The 16,143-nt window shown below is 44.8% G+C and overlaps 1 protein-coding gene across 4 annotated transcripts in view; it reads right to left on the reverse strand.

The window, feature by feature from the left end:
- Nucleotides 1-16,143, reverse strand: part of EPHA4 (EPH receptor A4) — a 105,148-nt gene that overhangs the window by 46,235 nt on the left and 42,770 nt on the right. For 2 of the 4 annotated variants that reach the window (XM_040073804.1, XM_040073805.2), the window contains one exon: nucleotides 1,867-2,205. In XM_040073804.1, the coding sequence (XP_039929738.1) occupies nucleotides 1,867-2,205 (339 nt within the window). Of the gene's footprint in view, nucleotides 1-1,166; nucleotides 1,550-1,866; nucleotides 2,206-12,068; nucleotides 12,200-16,143 lie in introns of those variants that run through there. The other 2 variants (XM_040073806.2, XM_058421858.1) reach the window with 2 other exon arrangements.

The raw sequence follows: 16,143 nt of genomic DNA on the forward strand, positions 1-16,143 counted from the left end.
ACAAAGTTGTATGAAGAATGGGAGAACACTGCACCTTAGAGTTAATTTTCATTTATACCAGCATAATTTTCTCTGTCCCTCTGACGCATTTGATAAACTGGGCATGTTTTGAAATTGGGAATGTTGGCAAAAATACAAATTTCCTGATGGGAAGAATACTACTCATGGATAATAAACAAAATCAATTCTTATTTGCATATTCAATCAGATTTTGGTTTGCATATAAAAGCATAAGATGGTAGAATTTTCACACGGTAGATGGATCCCGCTCGCTTATTCATGCATATATGCATCCACTAATCCTTATATATGCCAAAATCAGTCAGAAATACTCACTTTGCTAGGCATTCATAGCACAAAAACACTGTCCCTGCTGCTGTTCTCAACCTTCTCTTTTCGTGTAGCATATGACAGCAGTCTCCCAAGGCTTTCTCCCAAGACTCCCTAATAGCCCCTGCTCCCTATTAGTCTTTTTTCACTAGGCAAAGTGGTAGTTTGAATTTTTGAATCATAATTTAAAAGGGATGCTGTCAACTCTATATGAAGAACAAAAAAACACAGGACCAGATTTTCAAAGGCGCTTCAGGATGGACTTGACAATTTCGCTTGTAACTGTCACTGCAAAATTGAATGTATCTCCCTGGTAATACTGACATGTCCTGGACTACAGCTAAAATTTGCAGCTTTAGACTATGCCTGCCTATTTTTCTCACGCACCTACCAGGAAACAGAATTCAAAATATTTATATGGTCTGGTACTATCAAAAATATGCAATATTAATATTGTCTCCTACACCGTAAGCCTGGTAATAAATGATCCCCTGTAAGCTACGCTCCGAGGTGCTGAATGCCTGCAACATCTGTGGGACCTGAAGGCAATCAGCACTCTGAGCCATCAGATAACAGGTTTGACGGTCTTGTAGCCAGTCTGACAGTCTGGATATCTCATTTGCATTTAGAAGAGTGTCATATTCAAATGTATATAATTTTGTGCATTAAATTAAAAATTCAACTGGAACCCTGTGCATTAAACCCTAGCTGGCTACAAACTAAGAAATGTTTTCATGTAATTAAAGAAAAAGATCCAACAAATTAGCATCAAAACGAAACTGCAATCTGCTGCTGCAGCCTTTGCCCCTACTAGGTCAAGCATGGGGTACCAAAAAAGCAAGAGCTGCCCAGGGTATCTGAAATAATCTCGTACAGACAGAAATAGTATTTCACTCTCCCAGATGAATGAAATGCAAAAATCAGTCAGCATAAAGTTGAAAGCTCATATAGGATTTCTACGGCATTGCCAGCTCTGATCAATCGAAACATTATCAGCAGCAGGTTAAGGAGGTATTTATTTAACAAGAGGACAGAATCTAATTGACTTTCCAGGAGAGGAGAGAGCAGGCAGGCGAGCAGGCGCCCGCTCGTTCCGCTTGTTGAATCTCACGCAGCCCCTCTTCAAGGGGGGTAGGAGCACAACTCTGTGCTCCCTGAGCATGTATTCTGCCCTCTGCAGACACCAAGGACATCCTTGTGTCCCTGTGCAGCGTGTCCCCTGCAAGGAGCAGAGCTGTTGGCGGGCACAGGGAGGGACAGGGCAGCCGTGCTGTTGTGCTTCTGCAGAATGCCTCCCAGCGTCCTGCCCGCATGCTGCAGCACAGCCTGCTCCCGGACACAGCACCCAAACCCTCCACTCTCTCCCTGCCCCTGAAGCATTTCAACTATCCATATAAACCACCAGAAAATAAGGGTTTGACCCAGTAACACATCTTAGGGCTCCTCGCATTCATTTGCTAATGCTAAATGTAATGGAAATCACAGCTTTCGTAAAAAACAGGCAGCAGAGAAGGGAATTGCTGTCGATGTTCCTACCTGCTTGGTTAGTTGTCACAGTGACTGACACAGCCTGGTCCTGGCTGGGGTTCTGCTTGGACACTCCGTTCACCGCCCAGACTTCAAAGGTGTAGTTGGTGTGTGCCAGGAGGTCAGTGATGGAGACCTTGGTGGTTTTCAGGCCGTTCTGCTGGGGGCTGAAGTGCACCCCACTGCCACAGGAGCGGCAGCGGCTGAGCTCGCCCGTCCCGCACCTCTTGCACACCACGTTGTAGGAGATGTCCTCACGGCCACCTCTGTTCTGCGGGGGGCTCCACTCCAGGTTCACCGAGGTCTCGTTGACATTGGAAATCAGGTGCTGGGGAGCAGATGGAGGGCCTAAAAGACAAAGGTCATGTGTTTTCAGTTAAGGAAAAAAACCCCAAAACCTTACATAGTAACATTGGAGTTAAGGGTCCGAGACTCTGTGCAACTCCCATTTAAGATAAGGACCGCAGAGACCAAGCAGAATTTTACTTCTCTATGTTCATAATGAAGGCAAAAAAATTAACTGGTAAGTCGAACTCTGATCTCTTCATCTAATGAACTAACAGCATTTTCCAGCTCTAAATGAGCCTGAAAGCTCAGTATTGCAATTAAACAGGAGTCGGACTTTTCCCCTTTCACTGTTTATACGTCTTATGAAAAATGTTAAATTTACGTATCTTACACTCATTTTTCCATGATCTCCTAAGCAAAGCATCAAATGCACAAACTTCTGCTTCACTTGAGATTTTCAAGGTCCCCTATTACCTACAGGCAGACTGTCATTATTATAGAAATATCTCATGGTATCTTTTTCTGAAAAATATTAAGTGCAGTATTTTCCAGACAAGTTGATGTCAAATCACATTCAGCAAACACTGAAGCCCATCAAGCAGGGACCTAAACATGACACTTCAGCATGCAGGATGGAGATTTGAGTAGAAAGCCAGATACAGAATTAAGGCTTTGAAGGATGGAAAATAAAGTTTACAACAGGGGAGTGCTGGAAAAAGTGAAAGAACTGGAGAGGAAAATATGGTGAGCATCTGAAGGAAGAGCTGATAAAAGAAACCTGGTCAGAAACAAGAGACCAGACAGAAAGCTTGGTAATAAGGCTGGATTTGAGACACAAGGTCAGCTTTCCCACCACAGGGACGGGAGACTTCAAGACTCGTAAACACGCTGCCAGAGAGCTCCCAGCTGGTTCCAACACAGGGACAGAGCTGAAGGCAGGCTGGGCAGGACCTCCTGGGCAGGAGAGAGCAGAGCCCAGAGGCAGCAGCCCCTCCTGCACCTCCAGCACCTCTCCAGAGGCCGGCCCTGCCCAAGCGGACAAGCTGCCGCCAGCGCTGCCCTGCCTCGCGCCGACCAACGCACGGGCACAAATCCTGTTTATGTGCTTAAATCCCCACAGGCCCCAAACCCACAGGCAAATTGAAAATGCAGAAAAGCTAATCCTGCAACTCTTAATCTAATTTCAATATAGTTGAGACACACTTTCTGTACCCTTAAATTTAACACAGATGATTCAGAGTGAACCCATGAAAGAGATGGGGTTTTTTATCCACCCCAAAAAGCTTCCCTGACCATCAACAGTCAGCCTGCTGTGGGGCAGAGCACACGGGTACTCTGACACACACACAGTGCTTTGGGAGAGGGCTGCAGCTAAGCACTTCATCAAACAGAAATGAAAGAGAATGAGAATGGAGATTGCAAAATGTATCAATGCAAACCAGAACACAGTAAGAATAGCTGTGCTTAGTAACTACAGACAGTCAGAGCTTTACATACAAATATTATTAGCAGAAAAATACTGGAAATAATTCTGTAGAAAGTCACAAATTCAAGACACAAGAAAGCTCATGAAAGCATCTTAGATTTCACCAAAATACATTTGATGGTTGCAATTCAAAAGGAGTTCAACTAGATCTCCTGGCAGAAAAGGAAGGAAAGGAGAAAGTTCTGGCAAATTTGTCAAGCGTTATGAAACTATGAACCTGGCAAAAAAGAATCAGCCAGAACCAACAGTTCCATTAAGTGTATAAATAAATAAGTCATATTCTCTCATATGCCAAAAGTACAAAACAGTCATCATGGTAAAACAGGAACCAAATACATTGAAAACGTGAAATTCTACTGAAATTACAAAGTGACTCATCAAGTGTAGCAGCAAAAAGGTTAAGGGATGACTGTGGGGAAGATTAATTGCGGCTCCATCCTCAATTCATCAGGTTCATCTCAAAGGAAGCCTGAGGCCTGAACAGGCTGCGTAGGTTTTGAGGGCTTCATCACCTCCTCGGGTCTCTGCTTGAAGCCACCAGGATGTAACACATGCTCAACAGGAGATAGGACTTTTATTTTCAGAGAGGTAGGTAGGTAAAGAAAAGAGTCTCAAATGACACTGAGGTCAAATGGGTCTTCGGTACCTAAACGAAAGGTCTTTGCTGTAGGAGTAGCTAAGCAAAGACTGTTTGTCTGTGTTTACTTCAAAAATACAAAATTAATATATTTATTTTGAAAGGAGGGAAATCCTCCCTTCTTGCCAAACCTTTGAAACAGTCCCTGAGTTAATCGGGGTTGACAGGTAGAATTACTGCAAGAAGAGAGAGCGGAGCCCAGCCCCTGAGCCAGGAGCCCTCCTGCCTGCTGCACCACCAGGCTGCCATTCATGGCTTTTATTTATGCACTGGCAGCATTTCGGACTCCTAAGGACAAAACCCTTTTTCTCAAAGATCAGTTACTGAACACAGTAAGAGACGTTTCTTGATCCAAAAACTAGACCAGAAAGAAAAAGGAAAGAAGCTGGTTTTAATCTCTATTCATCATATGGAAATGGAGGCAGAGAGAGATGTGAGACAAGGGCACACAAGACATGCTTAGCACACCTGAGTAAGTAGTCAAAAATATCCCAAATCCCAGCCCAGTGCCTCTGTCCCATAACCAGCTCTCCTTACCCCAAAAGTTGGCTTTGCCAGCTTCACTGAGTACAAGAAAGTGGTCTCCGCTTAGCCTGCAAATACATGAGCTTTCTTTTCAAAAACTCTGCGTGCAATGAGGTGGAAGACACTCATGAAATTGTGAACTCAAGCGGCAGCACAGGAACTGCTGAGCAGAAACTGAACTAAACTCTCTCCACCCCAGACTTCCCCTAACTGCCTCACACCTGAGCTCTCTTCAGGGCAGACAGGTGCACAAGGTGACAACACCTCACCCTCTGTGCTGTCAAGGGAACAGGAAAACCAACAAAAGCCTCTAGGAGGAACAGCAGCCTCAGCAGGCTGCAAGCCCAGGTGCACTTTGTACAGGGAAGGTCTGCCCTGGCCAGAGCAGCTGCCAGAGACACTGGGAGCTGAGGCTGTGTGTCTTCCCAGAGATCGGTCAGGACCTGGCAGCAGCAAGGAACAGAAACTGCTCCTCTGGGAAACATCAAGAGCTTGATGGCGAGAAAAAGCAAAAGGCGTTTCCTTTACAGAGCCTCCACTTGCTGCAGTCACACACACAAGAGCATCGACTCGGAACACAGCCAGGAGAGCTGAGATGAGGTACTGCCAGTGCAAACACCTCCTTCCCTGAGCAGCACCAGCTCTGCCAGGGCTGAGAATATCCCCAGTTCAGGAGGGTATTCCTGGAGCAAAGACCTCCACGGGAGGAGGGTTCATACTGCCACAGCTGCGGTCTGAAAGATGTGCCTCTTAGCTCAGATACAGCAGCCAGTTTGGGGTTAAACTTAGACTCTGTCTGATGTCCATTAAGATATTTTCCAAGGCTCTAAGTCCAGTTTCACATGGGAAAATGTGCCAGAATGAATCAAGCTCCTCAGAAGCAAAAAGTCAGTAATTAGTATGTGGGACAGGGCAGTGCAGTGTCTAAACAGAGATGCGACGAAGCGGAAAACCATGGAAGCAGATGCTTGCAGGTCACAGAGATGAGCGCTCCACCTCCAGCATGAAAAGGAAGATGCGGGGGAGTCTCCAAATGGTGGGCTGACATTACAGTAAGGGGAAAAGCAATTTCTTTTCTTCCTGGAGCACAATCATCAATGGAGCTGTTGGCACAGGGAGTGGGGAATAGCTTCAGATTGATGGGCCTGGTTTCAGATGTTGAAACACAGGGCGTATCTGCTCCTTCAATGGTGATCAGGATTTGCTTTGTTTCTGACAACTGAGCCGCTGCCGATAGATGAGACAAACCCTTTCAGGGCCATGGCAGACTGCAAGGGCCAGGACAGCACCTGGATGAACCCAGCTAGCAGGATCTCACAGGAACAGCATCCTGACAGCCAGACCATCGCCCGCACACAAACCTGCATCCTCTGGCAGAAAAATCTAGCTGTGGGGCAGATGAGAGAGGAGACAGGGACCTGTGCCTCTGAATCACCACCACCATCTGTAATTTTGTCACAAGTCCCATGATCTAGAGCATTTTTCATAAATCTGCTGCCAATGGAAGCATGCTATTGCATGGGCTATTTGGCACTATGGAAGAATGGAGCTAATACTGCCACACTGCCTGGAACAGTTTGAAAATATGACAGTTCCTACAGGAAATCAAATTTAAATCTAAGCATTTTAATTATAAAGACGAATTAATTTTAAAATTAGTTTTATGATGTTTGGAAGGCAGGTGCTGTTGTTTTCCTTGCACAGAACAGAATCTGAGGGATGGAAGTGCAGAGCCACTCAGTCTTTTCATGTCAGTGACTGCAAAGGGGACACAGTTTGATCACGGGGCCTGAAAGCCAGATCCCTCTCCAGCCCCTTTAACCAGCACCCTGAACGGACAAGGGGGACTCTGTGGGAACACAGGGAACGGAAGTTTTCAATTTTATTCCTTCCTGGGGCTCCATAAATCTTGCTTCACAATAAACCCATCAAAATCAAGTGAGCCATGAAGCAAATGGGAAGGCCCTGGGTGGAGCAGTTCATTGTGTGTGTCAGGGCTGAGGGAAACACTGAAGAGTCTGTTTAGCAACAAATAATCTTCATCAAGCTAATCTTGCTATCTTCCTCAACCCTCCTATTAGATTTCCTTAAATGTATTGGGCAATGCAGATTGTTTGGCTTTCTCTTGCTGCAATAGGCTATAGCCATAACAGCCATCTGTCTTTCATCCACAGACAGAGAGATCTGTCTGTCTCCAGGACAATGTCGTACCCTATGTCAAGCAAACATTCAAGGAAACAAGAGTTTCTAAGGCGTTAATAGCATAAGCACCACTTGTATTAAAAGGACTGACGTATCTTAGCACTCTCTACAACTTCAGGCAGCATTTTAACTTTTCATCCATCAACATTTCTCTTCCTCCCTTCCTACACTGAAGTCTCTCTCCAGACAGAAGCCTCCCACACGCGCCTGGATAACTGACAAGGACCTGGTGCAAACCATGACAAGGGCACATACCAACACCTGACTGTCTCCTCCCTTCCTTCCAGACCACAGGAGATGCCTGTGTGCCAGCTCTCTGTGGTTTACAGGTCTCTGTGGGCACACTTAAGGAGCCTTGATGATGCACACCAGGGCTCAAGCCTGGTCCAAGCGCTGCAGTGACTCACAGACAGCTTCCGCAGCAAAGACCTGGTAATGAACTTGCTCTGCGGGACTGAAGGGTGCAGATGGCAAAGGGACACAGCTGGGAAGTGAACCAGGCTGCAGACTAACACTGGGCATAAGAACACCTCAGTAAACTGTTCATTTGCAAGGATTACCGTATTTTCCATTTAAATCAGCTGCCCTAAGGACTAAGGGGCATCGGAGATTGTTGAGTCAAACACCAACAGGTTGTTTGACTGTTGTTTGGATGACATCCAACTGTTATCCCAAAGCCCCTTTTCTTCCTGTCCCCAAAGGACAGCAGCACAAATGTAGGAGGCTCAGCCTCAGGAATCTGGGAAAGTCCTTCTGCCAAGGAGAAGGAATGTCTACCCCAATGCAATGAAAGATTTCAAAGAAAGATAGCACAAAGGAGATTAGCTACAACTGAGTGAATATTCTTGCTGCCCTGAGGGATCAGCATGCCCAGCCCTTCATGCACACCACAGGGCAAGTATACACCCCAGGACTGCAGCGTGCCCTGGACAGGGTCTAACCAGGGCAGGCCAGGACTGCAAGTGCAGCATCACCACAAAGGCACAAGCTGGGAGGAGAGAGCCCCTCCCCTGACAAATGCCATACACCACAAACCCATACAACGCCACGGCAGAGGACAGACATGCTGTGGCTGGGCTCCCGAAGCTGGAGGGGCCCCAGGGAGACAGGCAGGCGGCCACGGTTGGTTGGGTGTGCGGGGAGATTCCAACCAAGTCAGCCCTCCCTCCCCCCTTACAGCTGTGAACCCGACAGAGCCACACGACCAAAAACTATCCCTGAAAACTAAACCTGGGATTTGAAGGCAGACTTGTAAGTGCACTGTGCCGGGGAACTGTATTTAAATGGTTATGACAGAGGTTTTAATATCCCTGGTTTTACATCTTCCTTTTTTATTACTTATCTGCCCAGCAAGGTGTTTCTCTAAAAGTCTCTGTGGGTGTATGCGGTAAATTCAATTACAGTTTTCTACAAGGAGACCAGACAGACTTGTTTGACATCAAGAATACTGTCTTCACTAAACCAGTTAATTTAGTTCAGCAACAGTGTATGGTTAGGAGGCGTGGATTAAAGCACAAAGAACGGAGATGAGAAAGAAATGATTCCCAGCAAAACAGCTCCCAAGTGACCTTGTTGTCCTATAAAATGAGAAGAAATAAGAAAGACCTTGCAGCTTGGTTCTCTGCTGCCCCAGTTGATAGGACTCCAGAATCCCACTTCTAGACAACTAGCAGCCCCAAATTTTGGGCAAACAACTTTTGTTCACCAAAGGAAGACACCAAGAAAACAATTCCTTTTTCCTTTTCTCAGAGGCCTCATTGCCACAGGACTGAAGATAAAGTTGAGGGCTTTGGTTTGGAGAGTTTTATCAGATACAAGTAGCCTTTATATGTTGAAAACCAAAAACATCACAAAAACAAACCAAAAAGCACTTCAATACACTTAATTCCTTGAAAGTGAATTTAGCACTTCCAAAAAACCCCCTCTGGTGAAGCCCAAAATAAAGCTCTCTTAGCCACAAATAGCTGCCTGCCTGCACGTTTCTGTCACAGCCTGGCACAGAGGGCACCTTCAGGAGCTCCCTTTTTTATGCCAGTTAAGTCTTCAGCCATCAACAGTGGTAGTGAATTATTCTGGCAGCAACATAACCCATTAAGGACTGAACTGATATTATCAGTATTAGGACTGTAACCACATCTGTTTACTACTAGCCTATGTTATAGCTGAGATTTATTACCTTGAAAGATCTGGCTGTGGGAGGAGATCTATTAAAAACGCAAACTGAAACCCACACTCTCCACGGAAGTGCTAATGGAGATATTTCAAATATATACCCTCAAGAAGGCAAGCTTTTGTTAGGAGCATCCTGTCAGTCACCAGATCAGTGCATTTAAAATGTACCTCCTTTAAAAGAAAGATGCTTTCTACAGGTACATATGTGACTAAATAACTGAGCCCTCAAAGGAGAAAATGATTAAATGATTAAAAAAATGATTAAACAATTAAAAAAAGAATTTACTCCATCTGCGTGGGCACATGTGTAAAAGCACATTTCTCCAGCAGGTAATGGATGTCTCTGCAGCCAGGGCAGTGGATAATTATTTTCAAGTGGGTTGTCACACTGCATTCAGCCTGTGTTTGCCTGACAGTGTGAAATCGGAAGGAAGCTTCATTGGCAATTCCCACCAGACATCAGAAAACCTCAAGCATATAGAAAAGCCTTTAATCGTCTTAAACCATTCCCGCACTCTCCTTGAAGAAAATATCACTTCTTTTTTGAGGCAGAAAAAGCAGACCTTAGCTCAATCAGGATTCAAGATTATTTTAACAAACAAAAAATATTAGACTACTGTATTAAAAATAATACAATAACCTACAATAACAGTTCGAAGCTTTCTAACTTCACCCTAAAACAGTGAAAGCCCTGCAAAAATACTGGTAAATGCAGCTGTGTGCCAGCTCTGGGTGTTTGCTAATCAAAGTCAAGCAGGCAGACCAGCAGGCCTCAATGGGCTTTGGAGCAGGACTGACAAAAGGATCCTCTTCATGAGCCTGCTCCAGAGACACTGACCCTCTTCATCTGCCGTGATTTCAAAGGGAACTCAGGGGATTCAGAAATCTTGAGCTAATTTGCTACATAATAAACAAGATTCATACAACAGGGAAGGTTGCTATGACTCACGGTCGTCTAAAAGCAGCCTAAGATGAACTGGCCTGCTTTGAATCGGCAGCTTGGCCTTGGCTGCACTACAGAGGAGCAGCAACATCTTTGATAAGCTAAAGGAGCAGCAGGCACCTGGGAGCAAGCATCCCACTGTCTAATAGCAAGAAAACCTGACTAGAAATGCACTATCAGAACCAGGGAAAAGTTTAGCACGTCTGCTATACAAGATCTGAGGGCCGGCTTTTGTGCGTAACGCAGCAAGAATAAAGAGACCAAATAAAGAGGTGCACAAAAAAAAAAAAAAGAGATCCATACAAAGATCTATGGAGCATATCTGCGGAGAGCAATGAGACGCCAGTGGAAGCAGATCAGGTCCCTTTGAAGGGGCTGGCTCAGGCACAGAGAGGCAGCACTAGGGCTCTGCTAAGGCTGGTGGTCGTGTTGCCAGCCTCACCACGATGGTGCTGTATGGATGGCCTTTAACCACTCTAATCAATGCTCTTTAATTTGATCATGATCCTAAAATCATCTCCCTGGGGGCAGGGCTGGGCGTGAAATAGAGAGCTTACTATTTTCAGAGAGGATGCAAAGAAAGTAATTATTAAATAATCAATGTCTTTAAACCCCTGAAGTTCACTGACTAAAATGTCTGGCAAAGTAGTGCCAGGCACAGTGTTCAAGAGGAAGCACTTTGGCCTCCCCTTTCCATCTCATAAGGCTTCACTGAACCTGTACAGCAGTGGAGCTGTCAATGATCTTCCAGCATGTGAGCTGTGATGCCCTTCAGATGTGCCTTTGTTGTTGATCTCTGACCATCTGAAAGGAAAGTTCTAACGCAGAGTAAACACCTGGGTCCTGTACATTTAAACTTGCGAATAAAGCTCACACTTTCCCGTGACAGTTGTGTATGTTGCTGCCACTAATTGCTTCTTTCACCAGTTGTGGACAGGTCCCCTGATGTTGTGGGCTAATTTACAAAAGCAAAGGCAGCTCGGACAACCCTCACTTCTTGTCTGCCTGGCTATTCCTGACCATTTATCATTATAGATTATGTGTTTTACAACTGGCGAGACCAAAGCCAACAGGACGCAAGATGCGGCAGCCGCTTAAAGTACCAGTCATCTGCTCCATTTCCACCCTCCCTCCTCTCTGTGTATAGTTAGCTTTACAACTGGGTTATAATAAGGCAAATGATTTGGTAAACAATTCTTCATTTATTTACTTAGGCAAGATTCCTTTGACTTCAGCGGGAGTTCAGCCAAGCCAGGGATCCTGGACCAGCTCCAGTGACAAAATGCCCATTTCACTGGAATGTACGATTTCCTATTTACTTGCCAGAAGTACCCTGGCTACCAGCTTCACAATAGGCTTGGTTGCTTTCACCCTAAGAACAATCCAATTAATAGCTCCTCTCCTAAAGAGGCTAAAGAAGCAGAGAGGTCCAGTTACCACTGGCAGAGGTGTGGGAAAACTGATGCTTGCAGGTACCACTCCTAGGCTTCTCTTCCAAGAACTGCCATATAAGAACATTTTGCATTGTCACATATGCTGAGACGTTATCACATCTACGCTAATGCACTGTGCTGCAGACAATACCACCTGTGTTCACACCCTCTTTCAAGATAAGAAGAGTTCCACTGCGGAAACCAGAAAGTTATCTGACAGTCTGACAGGAAAGAAATCCAACCAGAAAAATAAGTTGTTCTGTAATTGGCCCAACTGATGAATTTCTTATTCTGTTTGCCCTTTAATTTACTTCAACAACTCTACAGAACTGGGTCCTGACTAACCAAATCAAAGCCCCCACTTAATTGAGTAAATGTCTCTGTTAATTTAAGGCTCTGGCCAGAAAATCAGAAGACAGCTAATAAACAGTTGCTGTATTTAAAGGAGTGATGATTTCAAGTCTACTGATTATAAACACACACTGTCAAATTACTCCCGTCTCTTCTCTTCAAGCCATAACCACTCCTTATTCAATTCCTTCAGCCCATCACCGCACACAAGGAGAGACAGCTCTCTCCTTTGAGATTCCCATCACTCACAATCCCTTTCTTTCGGTCTGGCAGCGATGCAGCGATGGATGGTCTATTTTCCCAGCCTACGTGGAGAAGAAAAATCATTCTCTCATTACAACCTACCCACTGTTCCCTCTGCTCTTGTAACTGCTGTACTAGCTTAAAAGGCATTCTGATGTACTATTTACATAATGAGCAATATCATAGGATGTTTTAAGAACAAAATCATTTACTCAAGGTGCGGACGGATATATATACACATAAAGTTGTGGAAGAGTTATCGTGTCATAAATTTAAATTCCAAAGATCAGAGGCTCTACTGGTATATACCTCACGCTACAGAGAACAGGCTCCAAGAGCACAGGACTGCAGTAGTGCCAGCACAAGTGTGGATGCGTGGCAAAGCCAGTGCAAAGCCACCAACAATGCAGTAGTCAGCACGACTGTGTGGTGTGTCCTGCTTTCTTTTTTCCTAGCAGCCACAATGGTGACAATCCACATCCGACTGGAAACTTACAAAAGGAACAAGTTAAGTTGAAAGAAAAAGAGCACATTTGCTTATTCATATTGTTTATAGTCTAAGCAATCATTATAAACATGTGCTCAAACAATCAGCTCCTATGCAATTACTCACCTGCAGCCACAGTTATTAGGCAGGTAAAGTCACTCTTTTTTGAAAATGCAGGTCAAATATTTGTCTCTGAGATACGTTAAATGTAACACAAGATTGTGTTAAAGGTATATATTAGACTGCAACAATAACAAAATTGAAGTCTTTAGACCTTTCAGACCTTTTTTTAGGCCTTGACCTTGGAAACAAATAAGGACAGTGTTATTTTAATGTGCATTCAGATTTTAACAGCACAGTCAAACAGCTCTAGTGGAATTCACATTGAGTTTCCACTGTAGATTGCTCATCATTTCATTATGGTTCATTATGCTGATAACTGTCAGAAAGCATTAGAAGCAGGAGCCTTGAGTAATAGCACTGAAATGGTAATTTAAAAACAATATACTTTCTGAAGGAAATACAGCAGCGCACTAAATTCAATTAGAAGAGGGGAATGTAAAGACAAGAAAGTGATGTTTGCTGTTTGAAGTCAGGCTATTCAGTTTCTTGATAACCTAGGCTAGAGGAGGTCCTTTTAAAGCAGGCACTCTTCTCTTGCATCTCACTAAATCTGCCCTTACTATCACCAAGCTTCTCCAGTATAAACTGTCTTAAATGCAACTGTTTTTAAAATATTTCAGGCCATGACAAAATATCAATCAATCCATCAGTCCCTGCTTGGGTGACACAACTGACTGAATTATTCAGGGTCATTTACTGAGGCAGATTTCAAGCTGGACAGTCCACGACGGTAATCTCTCTTTTGTAAAGGGCTCCCAATTAAAAATCATTAATAATTTGAATCAAACAGACAATATAAACAATACAAAACTGCCCCATTCTCGCTCATAATGTGAGCACTGTTTGTTAAGAGAACCCAATTCATTAATGGTGGGGATGCAGGAGCAACGCCCATTAATTTGGGTGGGAACTGCACCTGCCTGCACCAGGCTGCAACTCACAGGATATCTCCTTACAGAGAAGGGAATTCAGGGACAAGAGCCATGACTGAGACTGATTTGTTTTCCTGCCTCATGGATTCATGTGTGGGTAAGGCAATTTATTCTCCATTACATCGCTAACCTTATGAAAGACCCTTCCCCTATGCAAGTACTGAAATCTAATGAAGGTCCACAGAGTTGCCTTGACATTATTTTTGCAATGCTTCCACAAGGGAACAGTGTCTGTGTTTTCCATGGTTTGGGCTCAGTGTAGTACAAGCCAATCATCCCATCTCCATGCCCAAGCACACAGCTGACAAGCCCGCTGTGCTTCAGAGCTCAAAGTCTGAACTCCCCGGTTTGGCCAGAGCAGCAGATCCAGGGTGGCTCTGCCCCTCGGTGGTGACGGACACGTTGATGATTATCCCCAGGAAAGGTTGAGGGGAAAGATGCACCAGAAAGCACGTGTATGTCAGAGTCTCTGCCCGGCCTTCGACACAGCCCCCTCCGCTGTCTCCACACCCACACGGACACATTCTGCTCTTACGTGCACAAACTTTACACCAGACATAATTACTCACTCTAGCAGAGCTGAAATAGAGCAGAGTACTAAAGCCAGAGTTTGAGTAACTTGTTTGGGAGCCTGATGCCTGGCTTACCTGAGGTTAGACACAGTTTTTACAGCTGAACAAGGCACGGCAATGCCTGAGAATAGTGTTATGGAAGGGTAAAACTCTGGAGTACCTCTCCTGGCCAGCACACCAGGAAGTAGCTACTGCTTTTGTTACTTATCACGGGAATTGTAAGAAAGGAAAAGGAAGGGGAATTCTCTAATTCCTTTTCATCCACTAGCACAATCAGGCTAATGGAAAGTCCTAACAGTCTTCCTCCCCCAACCTAGAAGGCGAGATAAGTGACAAGGCCAGCCAGTTTACTACTAAAGGAAATCAATAGCCAAGGGTCAAAGCTTTACAAAAACATATCTTAAGAAGACTGAAGTTCTTAATCTCAAAAAGTGTTTAAGAATAATAAAGAAGGGATCAATCCACAGTCCATTCCTGGTGTTCTTTCCAAATTATCCAATGTTACTTTTATCCACCTGGTCTAATAGTTCTCCAAGTGAACAGAAACCTGATTTTACAAGCCAGTGGAGCAGAGTCTATCTTTTTGCTAGAAGAATGGATCGCAGATACTGTGTTTTATTTCTTCATTAGTGAGCCGTCACACTGAGCGATTACTAAATGCAGGCCTGAATGAGAATACCAGAGTTAAAGAGAGCATAATGAACAAAGAAGGTGCCAGATTATTATGGCTGTCAGCACAAGGGAATTGGGTTTGTCACCTGGTTTAACCAACTGGTAAGAACTGATTACAGTCTGAATCCGCCTGAAAGCACCTTTGATGTTTATGCTCCCTTCTGTCTACATATCTTGTCCGGAAAGTCAGACAAATGGGGATCTTCTGAAGGGTCTTCCTTCAGCAGAGGCCCTTTGAGGGCTGTCACTGCCTCAGATACATGGGCAGAAAGCCACTCAGAGAGGGAGCGTGGCAAGGAAGAGCCCCCAAGCCCCGCAGAGCGCTGCTCCGGCGCCAGGGCAGCACCACCCTTCCAGCACGGCCAAGGGCTCCAAGAGGGGCTGCCAGCGGGCACAGCAGCACTGGGGAAGCACAGCTGCCCCCCAGGCCAGCTCAGAAACAGCTCCTGTGTCATCCATCACCCTGCATCACAGAAGAAGCAGCAGCCCTTCAGCTACAGGAAAATTCAAAGCTATGAAACAGGACCTCCAGAGACAGGCCTGTTTCCCAAGAGCAGGCGTCCGTAGGATTGTGGTGTTGGCTTGTCTCTGCATGCAGAGTCCTCCTGGGCTGCTGCAGAGATAGAGACTGAGGCCAGCATCACAGCCTTTGCCTTTTCTCCTTCCCTCTTTGTATTTTCGGGGTAGAAGACCAAGATGAAGGACTTCAGCTTTGCCTGACCTCCCAAGACAGGAAATGGGGAGGAGTGCCTGCAGCAGGCCCAAGGCTTGACAAAAAAGGGCTAAGCTTGCAGGGGTCCATTTTGCAATACCAGCAAACATACACATCATTTGCTTACAATTTCCCCATCTGGAAATGTTTTGCTCTCTCCTCATACTTCACTAACTGCACATGCTTATTTAAATTCAACCAGTTGATTACTAATTTGATTTCAATTTGGTCAAGACACCATTCACAAGGAACAGGGCTTTGAAAAACTTTTGCTGGTATAATGCTTAGGGCGTACATTCCAAACAATAGTTTTGCTGCTGCAGAAAGACAATTTTCCTATCAAACTGGTCACGTTTTAGATCTAGTAGTGTAAATTATATTATAGAAAGCATGTTCTTGCCCATTTAGGCAAGGTTTCACAATACAGTCAGACTCCATTCCCAGTCAATACTTGGCAAGGGATATATGCACCACTCTGCTTCCTGCTAAGCAAAAGCAGCTGCTCTTG

The sequence above is a fragment of the Hirundo rustica genome, chromosome 10 (assembly GCF_015227805.2).
Source record: "Hirundo rustica isolate bHirRus1 chromosome 10, bHirRus1.pri.v3, whole genome shotgun sequence".
NCBI classification, from domain to species: Eukaryota; Metazoa; Chordata; class Aves; order Passeriformes; family Hirundinidae; genus Hirundo; species Hirundo rustica.